This window comes from Oreochromis niloticus, linkage group LG18, assembly GCF_001858045.2.
Source record: "Oreochromis niloticus isolate F11D_XX linkage group LG18, O_niloticus_UMD_NMBU, whole genome shotgun sequence".
Lineage (NCBI taxonomy): Eukaryota > Metazoa > Chordata > Actinopteri > Cichliformes > Cichlidae > Oreochromis > Oreochromis niloticus.
In genome coordinates this window covers 31,129,277-31,145,571 of record NC_031982.2, presented here as the reverse complement: position 1 = coordinate 31,145,571, position 16,295 = coordinate 31,129,277, and the positions used below count along the sequence as shown (strand labels likewise).

Genomic DNA, 16,295 nt, shown 5'->3' with positions numbered 1-16,295 from the left:
TTTGAGTGTCCTTGCAAAGAAAGGTGGCTATATTGGTCGCTGATTTGTTTTTGTTTTGTTTTTGAATGTCAGAAATGTATATTTGTGAATGTGGAGATGTTATATTGGTTTCACTGGTAAAAATAAATAATTGAAATGGGTATATATTTGTTTTTTGTTAAGTTGCCTAATAATTATGCACAGTAATAGTCACCTGCACACACAGATATCCCCCTAAAATAGCTAAAACTAAAAACAAACTAAAAACTACTTCCAAAAACATTCAGCTTTGATATTGATGAGTTTTTTGGGTTCATTGAGAACATGGTTGTTGTTCAATAATAAAATTATTCCTCAAAAGTACAACTTGCCTAATAATTCTGCACTCCCTGTAGTGTTACATCATATTCTATAAGGATGTTATGTGTTTGTATACTTTCTCCCCAGTTTGACCCATTTAGTAGAAGTCAGCCTGTTTAAGGCTCTGATATCTATTCTGTATGACTTAAAGCAGTTATGACATGGTCTGATTTTCTCACCCAATAAAGGAATATTTAATATATCAGTCTACTCTTCATTCTATCAGAAACAGTTATCACAGCTCGTACATTTTCTTTTTATACATATATGTAAGCATTGAGCCAAATTTAGTAATGTCACCATACTGAAGGAACAACATTTGTCTCTTATATATAATACATCTATATATACACTGTCAAAGATACTTGTCTTTGGCTACGTTCACACTGCAGGCGAAAGTGCATCAAATCCGATTTTTTTGACCCTATGCGACCCATATCCGATCATGGTATGACAGTGTGAACGGCACAAATCCGATATTTTCAAATCCGATCTGGGTCACTTTCGTATGTGGTACTGAATCCGATACATATCCGATGTTTTAGAAAGCGACTGCTGTGTGAACGGTCATGTCACATTAAATCCGTCTTTTACGTCACTGACACAAGACAGACGCCAATTATCAGCGCCGGAGAAGCGCCCGATAGGACATCGCGAACGATTTCTTGCCATCCGGTGAAACTGTTAGGAAGACCACGTTGGAGAAATGTGAACATTTTATTTTTACTGTATTTTCTGCAGATTCTGACAGTGTCAGGAGTTTTCCTGTATTGCAACTCAGGTCGGAATAAAAACGCTCAGACAGGTTTAACGTGTACACGGGTGAGACTCAGGGAGACTCGCACCGTGCAATAGTTGTCAGCCTTTTTATTCATAGCATTCTCAGAGACGTACAGGAAGAGATAAAATAGAACTGTGCAGGCTTCCTGTTGAGTCTGCACTTCCCCATTTAAGTGTAACTTCCCCATTTAAGCTTAATACTGAAAGAGCAAACATATTTAGATAAAGAAACATACTTTTAAGCATAACATAATAAAAATCCCAAAATCCTGAAATCTTTTGACAGACAGAAATCTGCAACTATCCTTTGAAGCACCGCTCCTCTAAAACAGCAAAAAGGATCATTATTAGGTTATTTGCATTATTATGTAAATAACAAAATAACTTAAAGCAAAAATTTGGAAACATAAAGTCCGAAGTCTTTATATTAAGGGCAATCAGTCAAACAATATTGTTTGCTCTGGGTCTAAACCGAGCGAGTTGTGTGAGACATCTTCTTTTGCGCATGCGGGCCGCTTTGAGCGTTCACACTAGAGCGCGTTTGATGTCGCATTTTATGTGTAGTGTGAACAAGCAGACAAAAAAATCGGATTTGATCAAAAAATCGGAATTGAGCATTAAGACCTGCAGTGTGAACGTAGCCTTTGAGTGAAGATTTAAAGTGATGGGAAATAAAAATAACTGCAACTTGAATCTTTACTGAAGCTCAGTATTTGACAGAGTTCACTCACATGAATTTCACTCACATGTGCTGTACCAGTGTACCTGCACATGTGATGTGACAATAGAAGTGATTTGATTTGAGAGTTCAAACTCACTGCTGTAATAACTTATAATGATTAATATAATAACTATAATATTGGCCATATCATATTTACACTGACTTTCGTCTCATGAACAACATTAGCTAATTGTTATTTACTAGCTAATCTTAAAATGACTGTTCAGTACAGATATGAAGGCCAACAATCATGTTTTACAGTCCCGTGGTCTCAGCCTCAGATACTTATTAAATCACACAGAGCTCGTGTAGAAACAAACAAACAAATGAACAAAATATGTTCTCCTTCATTTCTGTCAAACACACGTTTCCAGCTATCATGGTTGCTAGGCAACCTGGGCAGCGCAACGGAGGCTAGACCGTCCCATTTCACAAGCCTCGCACTTCCGGCCTTAGCGGTCTTTGAGTACGCGGCCCTTGAGGATCGTTGAGGCTGCGTACTTTAAGGCTGCAGACCCTGAATTGGGATACAGCCTTTGAACGGCATTTTCTGCCGAGTGGCGGAAAAAACGGCGTTTCTGTCTGTCTTTGAACGCCGCTTTTTACGTCACTTGGATGGTGCGTTCAGAGCGCCATGTGAGAGTCGGAACAGAACGCCGTTTTTTTCGCCGTTTTGAATAATTAAACGGCGTTTTTTACGCCATTTCTTAACCAAACGGGTTAGAAAAGTGGCGATTTTTGGCACTAATGGCTTGCCATACATAGGTGTGACCATCTCCTGCCCTGATAGCAGCTGGGGGAGGACTATCCTCCGCCTGTGAGTACCATGGCAGCACCGCTGCTTGTTGAGAGTAAGAGCGATACGCGTTTTCACGTCAAAAAGTCATCATAAATAAGTCTCCAATAACACCAGAAAAAGTCAGATTTGTCGCTAGTCGCTTTTTAGAAAAAAAAGTCACTAAGGGGTCTGAAAACTCGCTAAATATAGCGACAAAGTCGCTAAGTTGGCAACACTGGATACAGCCTTTCTCTCCCTCTCCCTCCTGCTCTGTTCCTGCTGCGAGTGTAACTACCGCTCCCAGTAGCGGTTTTAGATACGGGCGACACGGGCGGTTGCCCGGGGCAGCATCGTGATGGGTATGGCAAGCCATTAGTGCCAAAATTCGCCACTTTTCTAACGCGTTTGATTAAGAAATGGCGTAAAAAACGCCGTTTAATTTTTCAAAACGCCGAAAAAAACGGCGTTCTGTTTCGACAAACGCCGTTTTTTCCGACTCTCACATGGCGCCCTGAACGCACCATCCGAGTGACGTAAAAAGCGGCGTTCAAAGACAGACGGAAACGCCGTTTTTTCCGCCACTCGGCAGAAAACGCCGTTCAAAGATGCATAAAAACGGCGTTTTTTACGGCGTTCTGTGCCAGCTGTAACGGCGTTTAAAACGGCGTTTTATTGAAATTATGCAGGGCACTCCCCATGGTTCCCTCATCCAATTACTTTCAACTCATTTCACCCAATCAAAGAAGACGAAGTGCAGACCACACTAATGCATCACCGATTCACCTTGCTGCTGAGTGATTGCCTATTCGGTACCAGTGCTTGTCACAGTATTGACTTGTATTATAATCCCACTATGCATTTTGATGTGTTTAAGGCATGATCAAGCAAACAAACGACAGAATACTTTTTCTGAAACCTTAACTGTGGTACCTGTTATGGCAGCTAACAGGTAATGAGCAGAGCTAGCTCTGCTAATTTCTGAGCTTCTTTCTTATTTTCCTCTTTACTTCTCTTAACCTTTAACTTATGTCTTAGCAATCAGATTCTGCCGTCATGCATTACCGCTCCGTGCTAGTTATGTTGACTTTTCTCTTCTTTTGTCTTCTCTTTTTTCACCCGTATTTAGACACTCGGCGCATGGCTCCTTTGTTTACGTTAGGGATCAGCTGTTAGCGCTGTGCCCTGCAGCTGCGCTACCGGCAGACGGTAGCGTCCCCAGTGAGGGAAGAGACGGGGGTGATGTCTCCCGAGAAGGACACCTTACACACCATCTCTCCTTCCTGTAATCACTGTAAACGTGAGATCGCTCCCTGATATGATTGAGGAGCTAATGACGCTAACCCGGTCACAGTGGCAGTACCCCGACACTGCCCGGTACTCCCTCTGTGAGTAGGCTGCCCGGCTTCCAGCTGCTGCGGCCGGACAAGACGAGAGACAGCGGTGAGAGGAAAGGAGGGGGACTGGGCAGTGTTTGTTAAAGACGGTTGTGGTATCCCTGGGCACATTGCTGTGAAAGAACAACTCTGCAACAGAGACATTGAGCTATTAGCCGTTAGCATCCGTGGAGGCAGCCTGTGACTCTCTGTGGTCCGCAGACGCAATCTCCGAGAGCTCTTCTTCTAATATCAGGGGACTTTAATCATGTCTCGCTGGACTCCACACTGACCACCTTCACCCAGTATGTGACCTGCCCCACCGTAGGCAATAAAACATTGTACTTAATGTATGCCAATGAAAAAGTGGCATACAGTTCATCACCTCCCCCTGCCCAGGGAAGATCTGATCGTAATTAGTGCGCCTTGTCCCTGTGTGCAGCACTTAGTGTGCACGGAGCCACCAATCACCCACGCAGTGCCGAGATGGTCCGCGGAAGGCATATGAATAAATAATAAAAGCAAATAAGTGACAGAATGCTTTTTCTGAAACAAACGGAGACCTTAACTTTTATCAAAATACCGTTTTACTCAGTTTAAAGTAATACCACTGTATAATAGCCTTCAAATTTAACAATGTTAACAGTATCTCAGGAATATTTTTGCCCCATCAACATGCATTAAAATTAGATATGCAGTTTTGAATCAGACCTGTATGTACGTTTTCTGAAAAGTGATGTAAATAAATAATCTCAAAAACATGAAATAATTGTTTCCCATGTAAACTGGAGTTGTCCTTGTCAATGTCATCAGAGTACTCTGGATGTCTTACATGAATTTGAAACAGAGAGTGGCACATGACAGCGTTGCACATAACATAACTAGTTTACCTGTATGACATAAAGTAATTAAAATAAAAAAGAATCCATGTAACTTGGTTATGGCTTCTTTCTGGTAACTGTAGATACAAATCGGCTGCAGTGTGGATTATCTTGACAAAAGTATAAGATACTGAACCCGCTGATATGATGTGGTGGAGGAATACAAATACCTGGACACCCACATTTATACATTTGCTGAACTGGAAGATCAAAACAGAGGCTGTACACAAGCAGTGGATGGGCAGGCTTTTTTTTGTGAGCAAGCTTGTGTGTGCACCAAAATGTTAATGACAGGTGTTCTGTCAGTTCAGGTGAGTGCAGTGCACTTTGATGTGTTCTTCTTGGATCAGGAGAGCAAGCTCTGTGATTGGCCGCGCTTCGGAAGCTGTGGTGGAGAGGAAGTGAGTGAACAAACTGCCATGCATCATGGATATTCCTCTCAGTCCACCTCATCAGGCACCTCTCTAAAAGTGTGACTCTGGTCTGTTGCCCCAAAGGATACAGGAAATGCACTGATTTCCAGGACAGAATCGTGTCTGTTTAATGCTCCATGATGATAACTTTCCTATGAGCGTTTGAAGATCACTGACATCATGGCTTTTAGCCTCATTGTTTCTGCAAAGAGATTTCTCCAGTCACTGAATCTTTTGATAAAATATATTTTTATGCCTCTAGAGGATGGAATATTTTAAGTCTACAACAAACAAAAGAAACAACGTCTATTTATAGATGACCAGAGATCAAAGCTGCGATCATCCAAAGAGCCTCTTTCACAGTGGTAAATCCCTACAGGTCACCATAAAAAAAAGCCATTGATTTGTAGTTGAGCGTTAAATTGCATTGCAACTGAGCGGGTATAAAGTACCGGAGAAAATAGATTGAATGTTCTTTTGTTATGACTGATTTCTGGTCTAGTTACAGTTCACCAGCTTTAATAAAATCATGTCTACTTGCAATTTATGTGTAGTTGACCGGAAAATTAAAGCAGCGATCACTTGGACTATTCCTAGCACCCCCCCTCACAGTGGTACATCCCTTCAGGTAGCCATTCACAAGTCTTGTACAGTAGAGCGGGACATTACATTTACTCTCAGCGGAATTCACTGGAGAAGGCATATAAGTTCATGCACTGCACTGGCCTGCACCACGATTATTATAAGGTAAGAATGAATTTTCTTCTATTCCTTATTTTCAGTACAGTAAAAAGTTCGTTAATATAAAGAAACAAAGAACTCATACTTTTGTTATATTCCGTTACAGAGCTAGCCTAACGCTTCGATGCTTTGTTTAGCCTTGCCGTCGCCTCGGCCACCATTGACCCAGACTGTCGCTCTGTGGTTGCTTTTTTTGCATAGTACTAAAAAAAAAAAGTAAATCTGTGATATATGGTAGGTAAACGTAAAGGTAACTATATAAATGTGTTCAATGACTTTGTTGCTTTTGATGATTGGAGAGCACCCGCTTCAATTCGCAAACGAAAACTTTAGACTCGATGGCTCACGCAGCATGCCCACGTGACTTTACGTCGCATGCTCAATTATGTGGCTCTAATATTAGAGCCACGTATTAATATTAATATTAGATTTAACTCTACAGCCGAGTAATTATCCCAAGAGCCTTTTTCTAGTAAACGGGATTAACAGACTGTCAAACCATGAAGTCATAGTGCAACACCAAGTTGCAATTTCAGTAAACTCATCTGAATTAGATCGTGACAGATGTTCCGAATTTTCAGCTTTTGATGTCCACCCTGATAAGCACGCATGTGCCTTTTTAAATGCATGTATAGTTCTATCTACAATACCAGGATTTAGTAATACAGTGGTGTATACAAAGAGCCAAATGAGACTGTTAAGCTATCAGTAAACCCGACACTGCAGACTGAAAGACAAACCCCATGAACTGAAAACTGACCTTAAATATGAGTGTGGCAAATCCGCAGTGAAGAGAGATAATAATATTGATTATTTTAAAAAGTTCCAAGAATCCAAAACTAACGCACAGGAAGCCACAAGGTAGACAAACAAAGTGTACAACTTGAAACAGAACAACAGAGTAAGGAGCTGAGGAAAGCTGAGGGCTTAAATACTTGCGCAAGTTGATTAGGGAGAGAGGACGCAGCTGGGAGAAACAAGACACAGGTGAATTGAATCAAACAAGTATGACCAGTGGAAGCAAAAGCAAGTGCACAAAAGACTAGACGTCAACAATATAAAGCAGTAACCAACTAAAGATAGGACACAGAAATGCAGACTTTGCACTAGGAACACAGAATGGCAGGAGAACAGCCTCAAAGAGTAAAGAACAGTATATGCAGAAAATAAAGAATAAAGTTAAAAGACAGCGTGGTCTTCAAGAACCCAGAGTACAATACAAAAATGTTGTTTTATTCAATTGAACAAAACAATGTAGACCATGTTCATTTTTTTAATAAGTTGGAAAAAAATAAAAACTAATGACAGCATTTAAAATAAAAAAAGATGAATAACATAGATGGGAACATTTCACAATGGAATTGTAACATTATCAAAACTGATTTTTCAGATATGCAGAGTAGAAGACATGGATATTCAAATTTTTAACTTGGGTGTGTGTTTGAAATATGAAAATATTGGTTGACATCGTTGACATACTGTTATTAAAGACAGGAATATGTATGAAGAGTAGATTCAAAAGCTCTATTAACAGAACTATAACCTGTTAGAATCTGACATTTATTTCAGATGTATTCTGTAACCGTTCACAGTCTCAATACTGTGACAGAGTGTTTCCAAAAGTGCTCAGTCACAATTTTCAGAAGACTAACATGGAATTTTTGATTTATTTAAATATATAAACCTGTTGAAAGTAATAATTTAAATTTTTGTCTTTGTAGGATCACAGTAATGTTTAGATTTCTAATACAGTCCAAGTTTGTCCACGAAAAAACACCAGCAAGCAGGGTATGTCCTACAACTATCGTATCACTGTAATCGAACTCTCTTCCTTAAACAACAAGAAACATGAAGTGTACTCAGGAGCAGATTCGAGCGCAGGCTCAGAGTGAAGTTAACAGAAAACGTTCTTTACATCATAACCATCATCATCATCATCATTTATATAGCACTTTAAAAACACACCTGGTAGACCAAAGTGCTGTACAATAGAAATAGAAATATAGTAATAAAATAGAAAAAACAGACAAGTATGTGTATGTGACGCAAAAGGTAAAATTAAAAACAAGGCTAGAATGCGTGAATGTTAACTTTGAGTTCTACAACTAGGAGCAAAATGCTATGAACATGGACTACGGTAGTTCATACTAGAGGGAACAGTAACATGATCTGTGGCTGCCGGAGCTTGGCAAGTGAAACAGTGGTGTGAGAGTTGATGGTGGAGCGGCACTGTGGGACCCATTTTTGTATTGTTACCTTATGTGTGCCGCTACGGGTCACCTTTTGTGTTTTTACGTATGGTGTGTTTATGGAAATGTATTGAAGATAAACGTAACTCAAGCCAGGTGTTTTTGGTCAGAACAAGCAGTTTGTAAACTCTGCGCTGTTATGATAAATGACATTGAATAAAGAGAAGCAAATAAAACTGATGAATACAAAAACAATCTTAACCGTACAAGACAAGTATAGATTGAGTTGGGCTGTTACAAGTTTAATTCATAACAGTTACATTGCCTCACCCCTGCCATCAAACCCTTCAGTGGCTTCAAGTGTAGGCGTAGCCTCTACAGGCACTGCAGCAGAAGGAAAGCAGAGTCAGGAGGGTCTTGGAAGAAGTTCAGAAAAGATCCAAATAGGCAGTCTGAACAGTCTTACTTGTTTGCAGGTGGAGTAATGCACGAATGGATAAAAAAGAGTGAGCTGTTGAGGAGCAAATGGAGATCCGTGTCCAGGGGAGTGATGCTATTGCGAGTGTGAAAGGTTGTCCAGGAAGTAACTAAGAAGACATGAACAGAGAGGTAAGTACAAGAGCTATGAGCAACGTGAGGCCAATAACTGACATTGGTTAACAGATAATATGGCAAAGACTGGTTGTGAACGGTGGTCTTAAATACAGCTGGCTTGATTTGTCTCAGGTGGTGATCCTCAGAGGACCGATGAAGTAGAGCAGCCAGCACCCCAAGTAGAGCAGGCACTGTGGAAAAATAGTTGTGACTCAACTAGACCATTACAAAGTATGGCCTGGAGGATTTTCATCTCAAGGTGCAAGAACATTCTTAATGACTGTACACGGCGGCTGCTGATGGACGATGTTGGGCCAGATGTGCTACAGTTAGCGTTAAGGAGGTATGATCAAAGCAAGATCAAAAACATTTAACATTTAAAATGTTTAAGGGGAATATGGCCTGAAAATATAACATGAATTAAGAAGTAATTTTTTGATATCTTTGAGGTTGGAGACTATGCAGAGAAGCCTTCAGTGGGCAAGAGGAAGACTGATCAATGTAACTGCAGCAGATCAACTTCTGCGTGACTTGGCTGAATTGATTCAGGAGGTCGAACTGTCTACTCAGCATGGCCAACAAGGTAAGCACATATTGTGTCGAGTCCTTGACTCACCAACAGTGTGAAATAAATTATGACTCTGTCTTAACCTATTTTCCAAATATTTACCTATTTACCTGATATATTTACCTGATATATGGGGTGCCTTTACCTATTTACCAAACGCTTATATATTTTCAGGCTGTTTTGGATACCAGGCACCAGTGGTTTTCAACAGAGGTAGAGGTAGATCCCTTTACCTTATCACTCGGGAACAGCTTTCATTCCTGAAGTCATGTGGATTCACTGCACCTCAGATGGCTGATATTTTGAATGTTTCACTTCGTACAATTCGAAGACGTCTGCGGTCAGTGACTTTTGAAACCAGTGTGACTTTCATTTCTTTGTGACACACACTCACTGTTTATTCAAATTAAATGGTATTGTGAAATTGTAAACATTAGTATATTTGAATGTGCACCACTAGTCAAGTAATGAAGTGTGCTGTTATGGTAGTGATAAATTACTCATGTTTTTTTGTCTGATTTCAGACAGTATCATTTCACCCGTGCATCAATGTATGCGGAACTGACTGACAGTGCCTTGGATGAACATGTGCAGGACATTGTTGCTGGCAATGAACAAATTGGTCCTGAGGCTGTCAGAGCCTCCCTGCGAGTACGTGGACTACATGTACAGCGAAGGAGGGTTCGAGCAAGCATGTTACGGATAAATCCTGGAGCAGCTGCCCTTAGAGCAGTTTTGCGGAGACCAGAACGAAGAACATATCAGGTTGCAGGTCCAAACTCATTGTGGCACATTGATGGAAATCACAAGCTGATACGGTAACCAACCACACTGATTTGTTGAACACCTATTTTGACCAAAGTGAAATTCAGCATTACATCAAATATAATTGTTGAACAATAAGACACCTCCAATAGAGCCAGGCCCTGGGATGGGCAGTCCTCTAACACAACTGGTTATGTTTAAAGGGAAAGATGAGAGAACACAGACAGCGCAAGCAACATACAGAGAAAAATTCAAACTTGACATGTAATAGTCCCATGTAAATCAAATAAGAGTGTGTTTTCCATTGTTTCAATAACAAAGCAGAAATAATATTTTTCTTCTTATGGACCACGGTTTTAGGTGGAGGATAGTCATTCATGGGGCTATTGATGGATACAGTCGTCTTGTGGTCTTCCTTCATGCCTCAAACAACAACCGTAGCAGTACCGTTTTATCAAGTTTCATCAGAGCCGTGGTATCCTATGGTGTACCCTCGAGGGTCCGGACAGACAGAGGAGGGGAAAACAATGCTGTCTGCCTGATGATGAACATTTTCAGAGGCTTTGATCGTGGAAGTGCCCTAAGAGGAAGGAGTACCCATAATCAGAGAATTGAGAGGCTCTGGGGTGATCTGTGGCGAGGAATGACCAATGTCTACTGTGATTTATTTCACCACCTGGAGGAGGAAGGCATCATAGACATTGACAATGAAATGCACCTTTGGGCTCTCCATTACATCTATCTCCCAAGGATCAACAGAGATTTGAAAGACTTCACTCAACAGTGGAACAATCATGGCTTGCGGACAGAGAGACACTTGAGCCCATTACAGATTTTTGTCCGAGGCAGCCTCCAGCAACAGGGCCGAGCCTCAACTGCCATGCAGGACATCTTTCAGACTAGAGCAGCTGCTGCTGCTGGGACTATTGGTGGGACAGCTGATGGTAGTGTGACAGCCACTGAGAGTGAGACGACTGCTGCTCAGGGCTTAGGTACTGATTCTGGTGGTGGTGCTCATGGTACAGATGAGCTGGGATTGCTGGTCGACTGGCCTGAGAGGATTACTGTGCCAGACATTGAATTTACTCTGGACGGACCGATGATGGAGCAAGTGGTAGAACTATTTAATCCACTAACTGGCACCAGAGGGAGTCATGGTATTGAACTCATCTCTGGCTTAATATACTTTCTGGACTCGACATATCATTGAGACAGTTCAATTATTGACTGAAACATAATAGCAGCAAGTGGAAAGACTTCAAAATATCTAGGTGACTGGATACATATAATGTGAAAAGTTATAATACGTGTTTACTATGTACCACTGAGTAGTGGAGATACAAGAACGAGCTGTGTGACACTGACAATAAAAAATGATGAGTGATTTTTAAAGTGTATAAGATGGAAGTTGTGAAATGGAAAGTATACATCTGAAGCTGAATCTCGATAAAGTCAACTTGATTAATCTAAAAGTTACAGCTGTTGATATTGATAAATACAACTATAAAGCAGTGACAGTAAATAATTAAAAAATAAAAAACTGTATAGTAGGTCTTGAAGTGGCTCAGTATAGTGTAGTAGATATAAAGTGGTTTAGCGTGTGTTTGATGTTGTGACAGTTCACAGCGAGCACATTATGTTTTGCTTTGTACAGATTATGCTTTGTACAAACATAGTTCTGAAAATACTGGACTCCAGTGTAAAATGTGAATAAAAAAGAGCAAGCACTGATTTGCAAATGTGAAAGGCAAAGTTTGTTCACAGTAGAACATAGAAAACATGTCAAGTGTTTACACTGAGACTATGTCGTTAAAAATAAGTCCATTTTAATTTGATGGCAGCAATATGTTTCAAAACAGTTGGGATGGGGCAAGAGAAGGCTGGAAAAAGTGGTACTAAAAAGAAACAGCTGCAGGGATATTTTAAAAGTAACAGGTCAGTTACATGATTAGATATTAAAAGCATCTTAGAGAAGCAGAGTTGCTCTGGAGGAAATATGGGCAGAGGTTGATCAATCTGCAAAAAAACTCCATTAACAAATTGTGCAACAATTTCAGAATAATGTTCCCAAGTGTAAAGTTGTAAAGACTTAAAATATTCCATCCTCTAGAGGCATAAAAATATATTTTATCAAAAGATTCAGTGACTGGAGAAATCTCTTTGCAGAAACAATGAGGCTAAAAGCCATGATGTCAGTGATCTTCAAACGCTCATAGGAAAGTTATCATCATGGAGCATTAAACAGACACGATTCTGTCCTGGAAATCAGTGCATTTCCTGTATCCTTTGGGGCAACAGACCAGAGTCACACTTTTAGAGAGGTGCCTGATGAGGTGGACTGAGAGGAATATCCATGATGCATGGCAGTTTGTTCACTCACTTCCTCTCCACCACAGCTTCCGAAGCGCGGCCAATCACAGAGCTTGCTCTCCTGATCCAAGAAGAACACATCAAAGTGCACTGCACTCACCTGAACTGACAGAACACCTGTCATTAACATTTTGGTGCACACACAAGCTTGCTCACAAAAAAAAGCCTGCCCATCCACTGCTTGTGTACAGCCTCTGTTTTGATCTTCCAGTTCAGCAAATGTATAAATGTGGGTGTCCAGGTATTTGTATTCCTCCACCACATCATATCAGCGGGTTCAGTATCTTATACTTTTGTCAAGATAATCCACACTGCAGCCGATTTGTATCTACAGTTACCAGAAAGAAGCCATAACCAAGTTACATGGATTCTTTTTTATTTTAATTACTTTATGTCATACAGGTAAACTAGTTATGTTATGTGCAACGCTGTCATGTGCCACTCTCTGTTTCAAATTCATGTAAGACATCCAGAGTACTCTGATGACATTGACAAGGACAACTCCAGTTTACATGGGAAACAATTATTTCATGTTTTTGAGATTATTTATTTACATCACTTTTCAGAAAACGTACATACAGGTCTGATTCAAAACTGCATATCTAATTTTAATGCATGTTGATGGGGCAAAAATATTCCTGAGATACTGTTAACATTATTAAATTTGAAGGCTATTATACAGTGGTATTACTTTAAACTGAGTAAAACGGTATTTTGATAAAAGTTAAGGTCTCCGTTTGTTTCAGAAAAAGCATTCTGTCATTTATTTGCTTTTATTATTTATTCATATGCCTTCCGCGGACCATCTCGGCACTGCGTGGGTGATTGGTGGCTCCGTGCACACTAAGTGCTGCACACAGGGACAAGGCGCACTAATTACGATCAGATCTTCCCTGGGCAGGGGGAGGTGATGAACTGTATGCCACTTTTTCATTGGCATACATTAAGTACAATGTTTTATTGCCTACGGTGGGGCAGGTCACATACTGGGTGAAGGTGGTCAGTGTGGAGTCCAGCGAGACATGATTAAAGTCCCCTGATATTAGAAGAAGAGCTCTCGGAGATTGCGTCTGCGGACCACAGAGAGTCACAGGCTGCCTCCACGGATGCTAACGGCTAATAGCTCAATGTCTCTGTTGCAGAGTTGTTCTTTCACAGCAATGTGCCCAGGGATACCACAACCATCTTTAACAAACACTGCCCAGTCCCCCTCCTTTCCTCTCACCGCTGTCTCTCGTCTTGTCCGGCCGCAGCAGCTGGAAGCCGGGCAGCCTACTCACAGAGGGAGTACCGGGCAGTGTCGGGGTACTGCCACTGTGACCGGGTTAGCGTCATTAGCTCCTCAATCATATCAGGGAGCGATCTCACGTTTACAGTGATTACAGGAAGGAGAGATGGTGTGTAAGGTGTCCTTCTCGGGAGACATCACCCCCGTCTCTTCCCTCACTGGGGACGCTACCGTCTGCCGGTAGCGCAGCTGCAGGGCACAGCGCTAACAGCTGATCCCTAACGTAAACAAAGGAGCCATGCGCCGAGTGTCTAAATACGGGTGAAAAAAGAGAAGACAAAAGAAGAGAAAAGTCAACATAACTAGCACGGAGCGGTAATGCATGACGGCAGAATCTGATTGCTAAGACATAAGTTAAAGGTTAAGAGAAGTAAAGAGGAAAATAAGAAAGAAGCTCAGAAATTAGCAGAGCTAGCTCTGCTCATTACCTGTTAGCTGCCATAACAGGTACCACAGTTAAGGTTTCAGAAAAAGTATTCTGTCGTTTGTTTGCTTGATCATGCCTTAAACACATCAAAATGCATAGTGGGATTATAATACAAGTCAATACTGTGACAAGCACTGGTACCGAATAGGCAATCACTCAGCAGCAAGGTGAATCGGTGATGCATTAGTGTGGTCTGCACTTCGTCTTCTTTGATTGGGTGAAATGAGTTGAAAGTAATTGGATGAGGGAACCATGGGGAGTGCCCTGCATAATTTCAATAAAACGCCGTTTTAAACGCCGTTACAGCTGGCACAGAACGCCGTAAAAAACGCCGTTTTTATGCATCTTTGAACGGCGTTTTCTGCCGAGTGGCGGAAAAAACGGCGTTTCCGTCTGTCTTTGAACGCCGCTTTTTACGTCACTCGGATGGTGCGTTCAGGGCGCCATGTGAGAGTCGGAAAAAACGGCGTTTGTCGAAACAGAACGCCGTTTTTTTCGGCGTTTTGAAAAATTAAACGGCGTTTTTTACGCCATTTCTTAATCAAACGCGTTAGAAAAGTGGCGAATTTTGGCACTAATGGCTTGCCATAGATGGGGGGCGGCATCACGGGCATCGGCAAAAAAGAAAAAAAACGCTCGTACTCATGCTGCCCCTACGGCAGCCAGCGCATATTGGGAATGGCACAGGCATCGATCGGTTTTCTATCGCCCATTTGCTGGGAGTAAGGGCGCCCTCCGTTTGCGTGGTGCGCCTGCTGCTTGCAGCACAGAGAGGAGAGGGCGGGGCGGCGGGGGATTCTCTGGCTGACTGGAGCGGCATCTAATAACCAACTAGCAAAATAAAACAAAATAACAAACACGAAAACACCAGACATCATGATACAGACTTATAATTTGCACCGATGTTTTTTCAAAATTCTATACACGAAAAGTGAGCGCGAGAGCCCTCGGTGCGCCTGCTCGCTGCTGAAGTCAAAGTAAACTTTATTGTCATCTCCGCTACATACAGTCCAGTATATAGAGAGACGAGACGACGAGGCTCCAGTTACAGCAGTGCAAGTAAACAAACAATAAATATAAGAAGAGTAAGAAAATAAATATACACTTTAGGACTCGGGGTAAAGGGATCAATGACAATTCAAAATTTACAGTTTGATGATTTAAAGTCTCACACACAACCAGTCGAAAGGGGAGGAGCCCCGGCTGCTTCCAAATCGAGCACATTTCATTCCTAATGTTGTAAATCCAAGTCTGTTATGTATTCATGATTTGAATCCTGGGTTGTGTGAAATCTCAGAAATGCACCCTAGACAAAGTGAATCTGTGAACTAAGGTGTAGGTCTGTTAGGATATGTTGTGGTGATCCTCGGGTTGAAGGATGGGTGTTCATACTGGAGTGCAAAATTAAAACCAATGGAAGATGGACAAGAAAAGTTCAAAGCCATCAGGTGCTCAGTTTAGAAAAAGTAGAAAAGAAGAGGAGGAGAAACGAGCAAAAGATACAGGTAAGCAGATGTGTCATTGGATAATGGCAGGTCATCCTGAAACAGTCAGAATCAGAATACTTTATTAATTCCTAAGGAAATTACGTGTGTTACAGCTGCTCCAAGAAGAAATGGTAAAAATAGTAACACTAACATATTAAACTCCAAACAATACATTATGTTACAGATTTTAATATTAATTAGTCATTGTCAATTGTTGATTTGTCCTGTTCTCATTGTATGAAGAATTATGATGTCTGTTTGGTAGCTGTTTGCATACTATGCATACTCTCTCTGTCTTCATATGTGTGTGTGGACAACAGTTTTATGTTAATGTACGATCCTTAATATGTTTTGTGTGTGTGTGTGGTGGAGGGGGGGCGCCAGAGGGAGTGTTCGCCCAGGGCGCCAAACAGGCTAGGACCGCCACTGACCCCTCCTCCCCCTCTGCTCGGCAAACATAAGGCAGTGTTTGCGCTCCTTCCCCCTCAACTCACTGCAAACACAAGGCTCACGTGCGGCGTGAAGCGAGAAAGGTGAGAGAGAGAGGGTGAGAGAAAGAAAAAAAAAGAAAGAAGTCTCTC

General features: G+C 41.4%; 2 protein-coding genes across 2 annotated transcripts in view; one reads left to right on the top strand and one right to left on the bottom strand.

Moving 5' to 3' along the window:
* The window catches only part of LOC109195563 (tripartite motif-containing protein 16), a 1,176,058-nt gene that overhangs the window by 503,692 nt on the left and 656,071 nt on the right, over nucleotides 1-16,295 (bottom strand). The window lies entirely within an intron of this gene.
* LOC109195568 (uncharacterized) lies at nucleotides 2,982-11,765 on the top strand. The gene is made up of 8 exons (XM_019347795.2): nucleotides 2,982-3,567; nucleotides 3,745-6,032; nucleotides 8,692-8,824; nucleotides 8,942-9,152; nucleotides 9,259-9,392; nucleotides 9,552-9,717; nucleotides 9,902-10,195; nucleotides 10,503-11,765. Exons 4-8 carry the CDS (start codon nucleotides 9,043-9,045, stop codon nucleotides 11,350-11,352), a joined length of 1,554 nt encoding a protein of 517 aa, XP_019203340.1. The 5' UTR covers nucleotides 2,982-3,567; nucleotides 3,745-6,032; nucleotides 8,692-8,824; nucleotides 8,942-9,042; the 3' UTR covers nucleotides 11,353-11,765.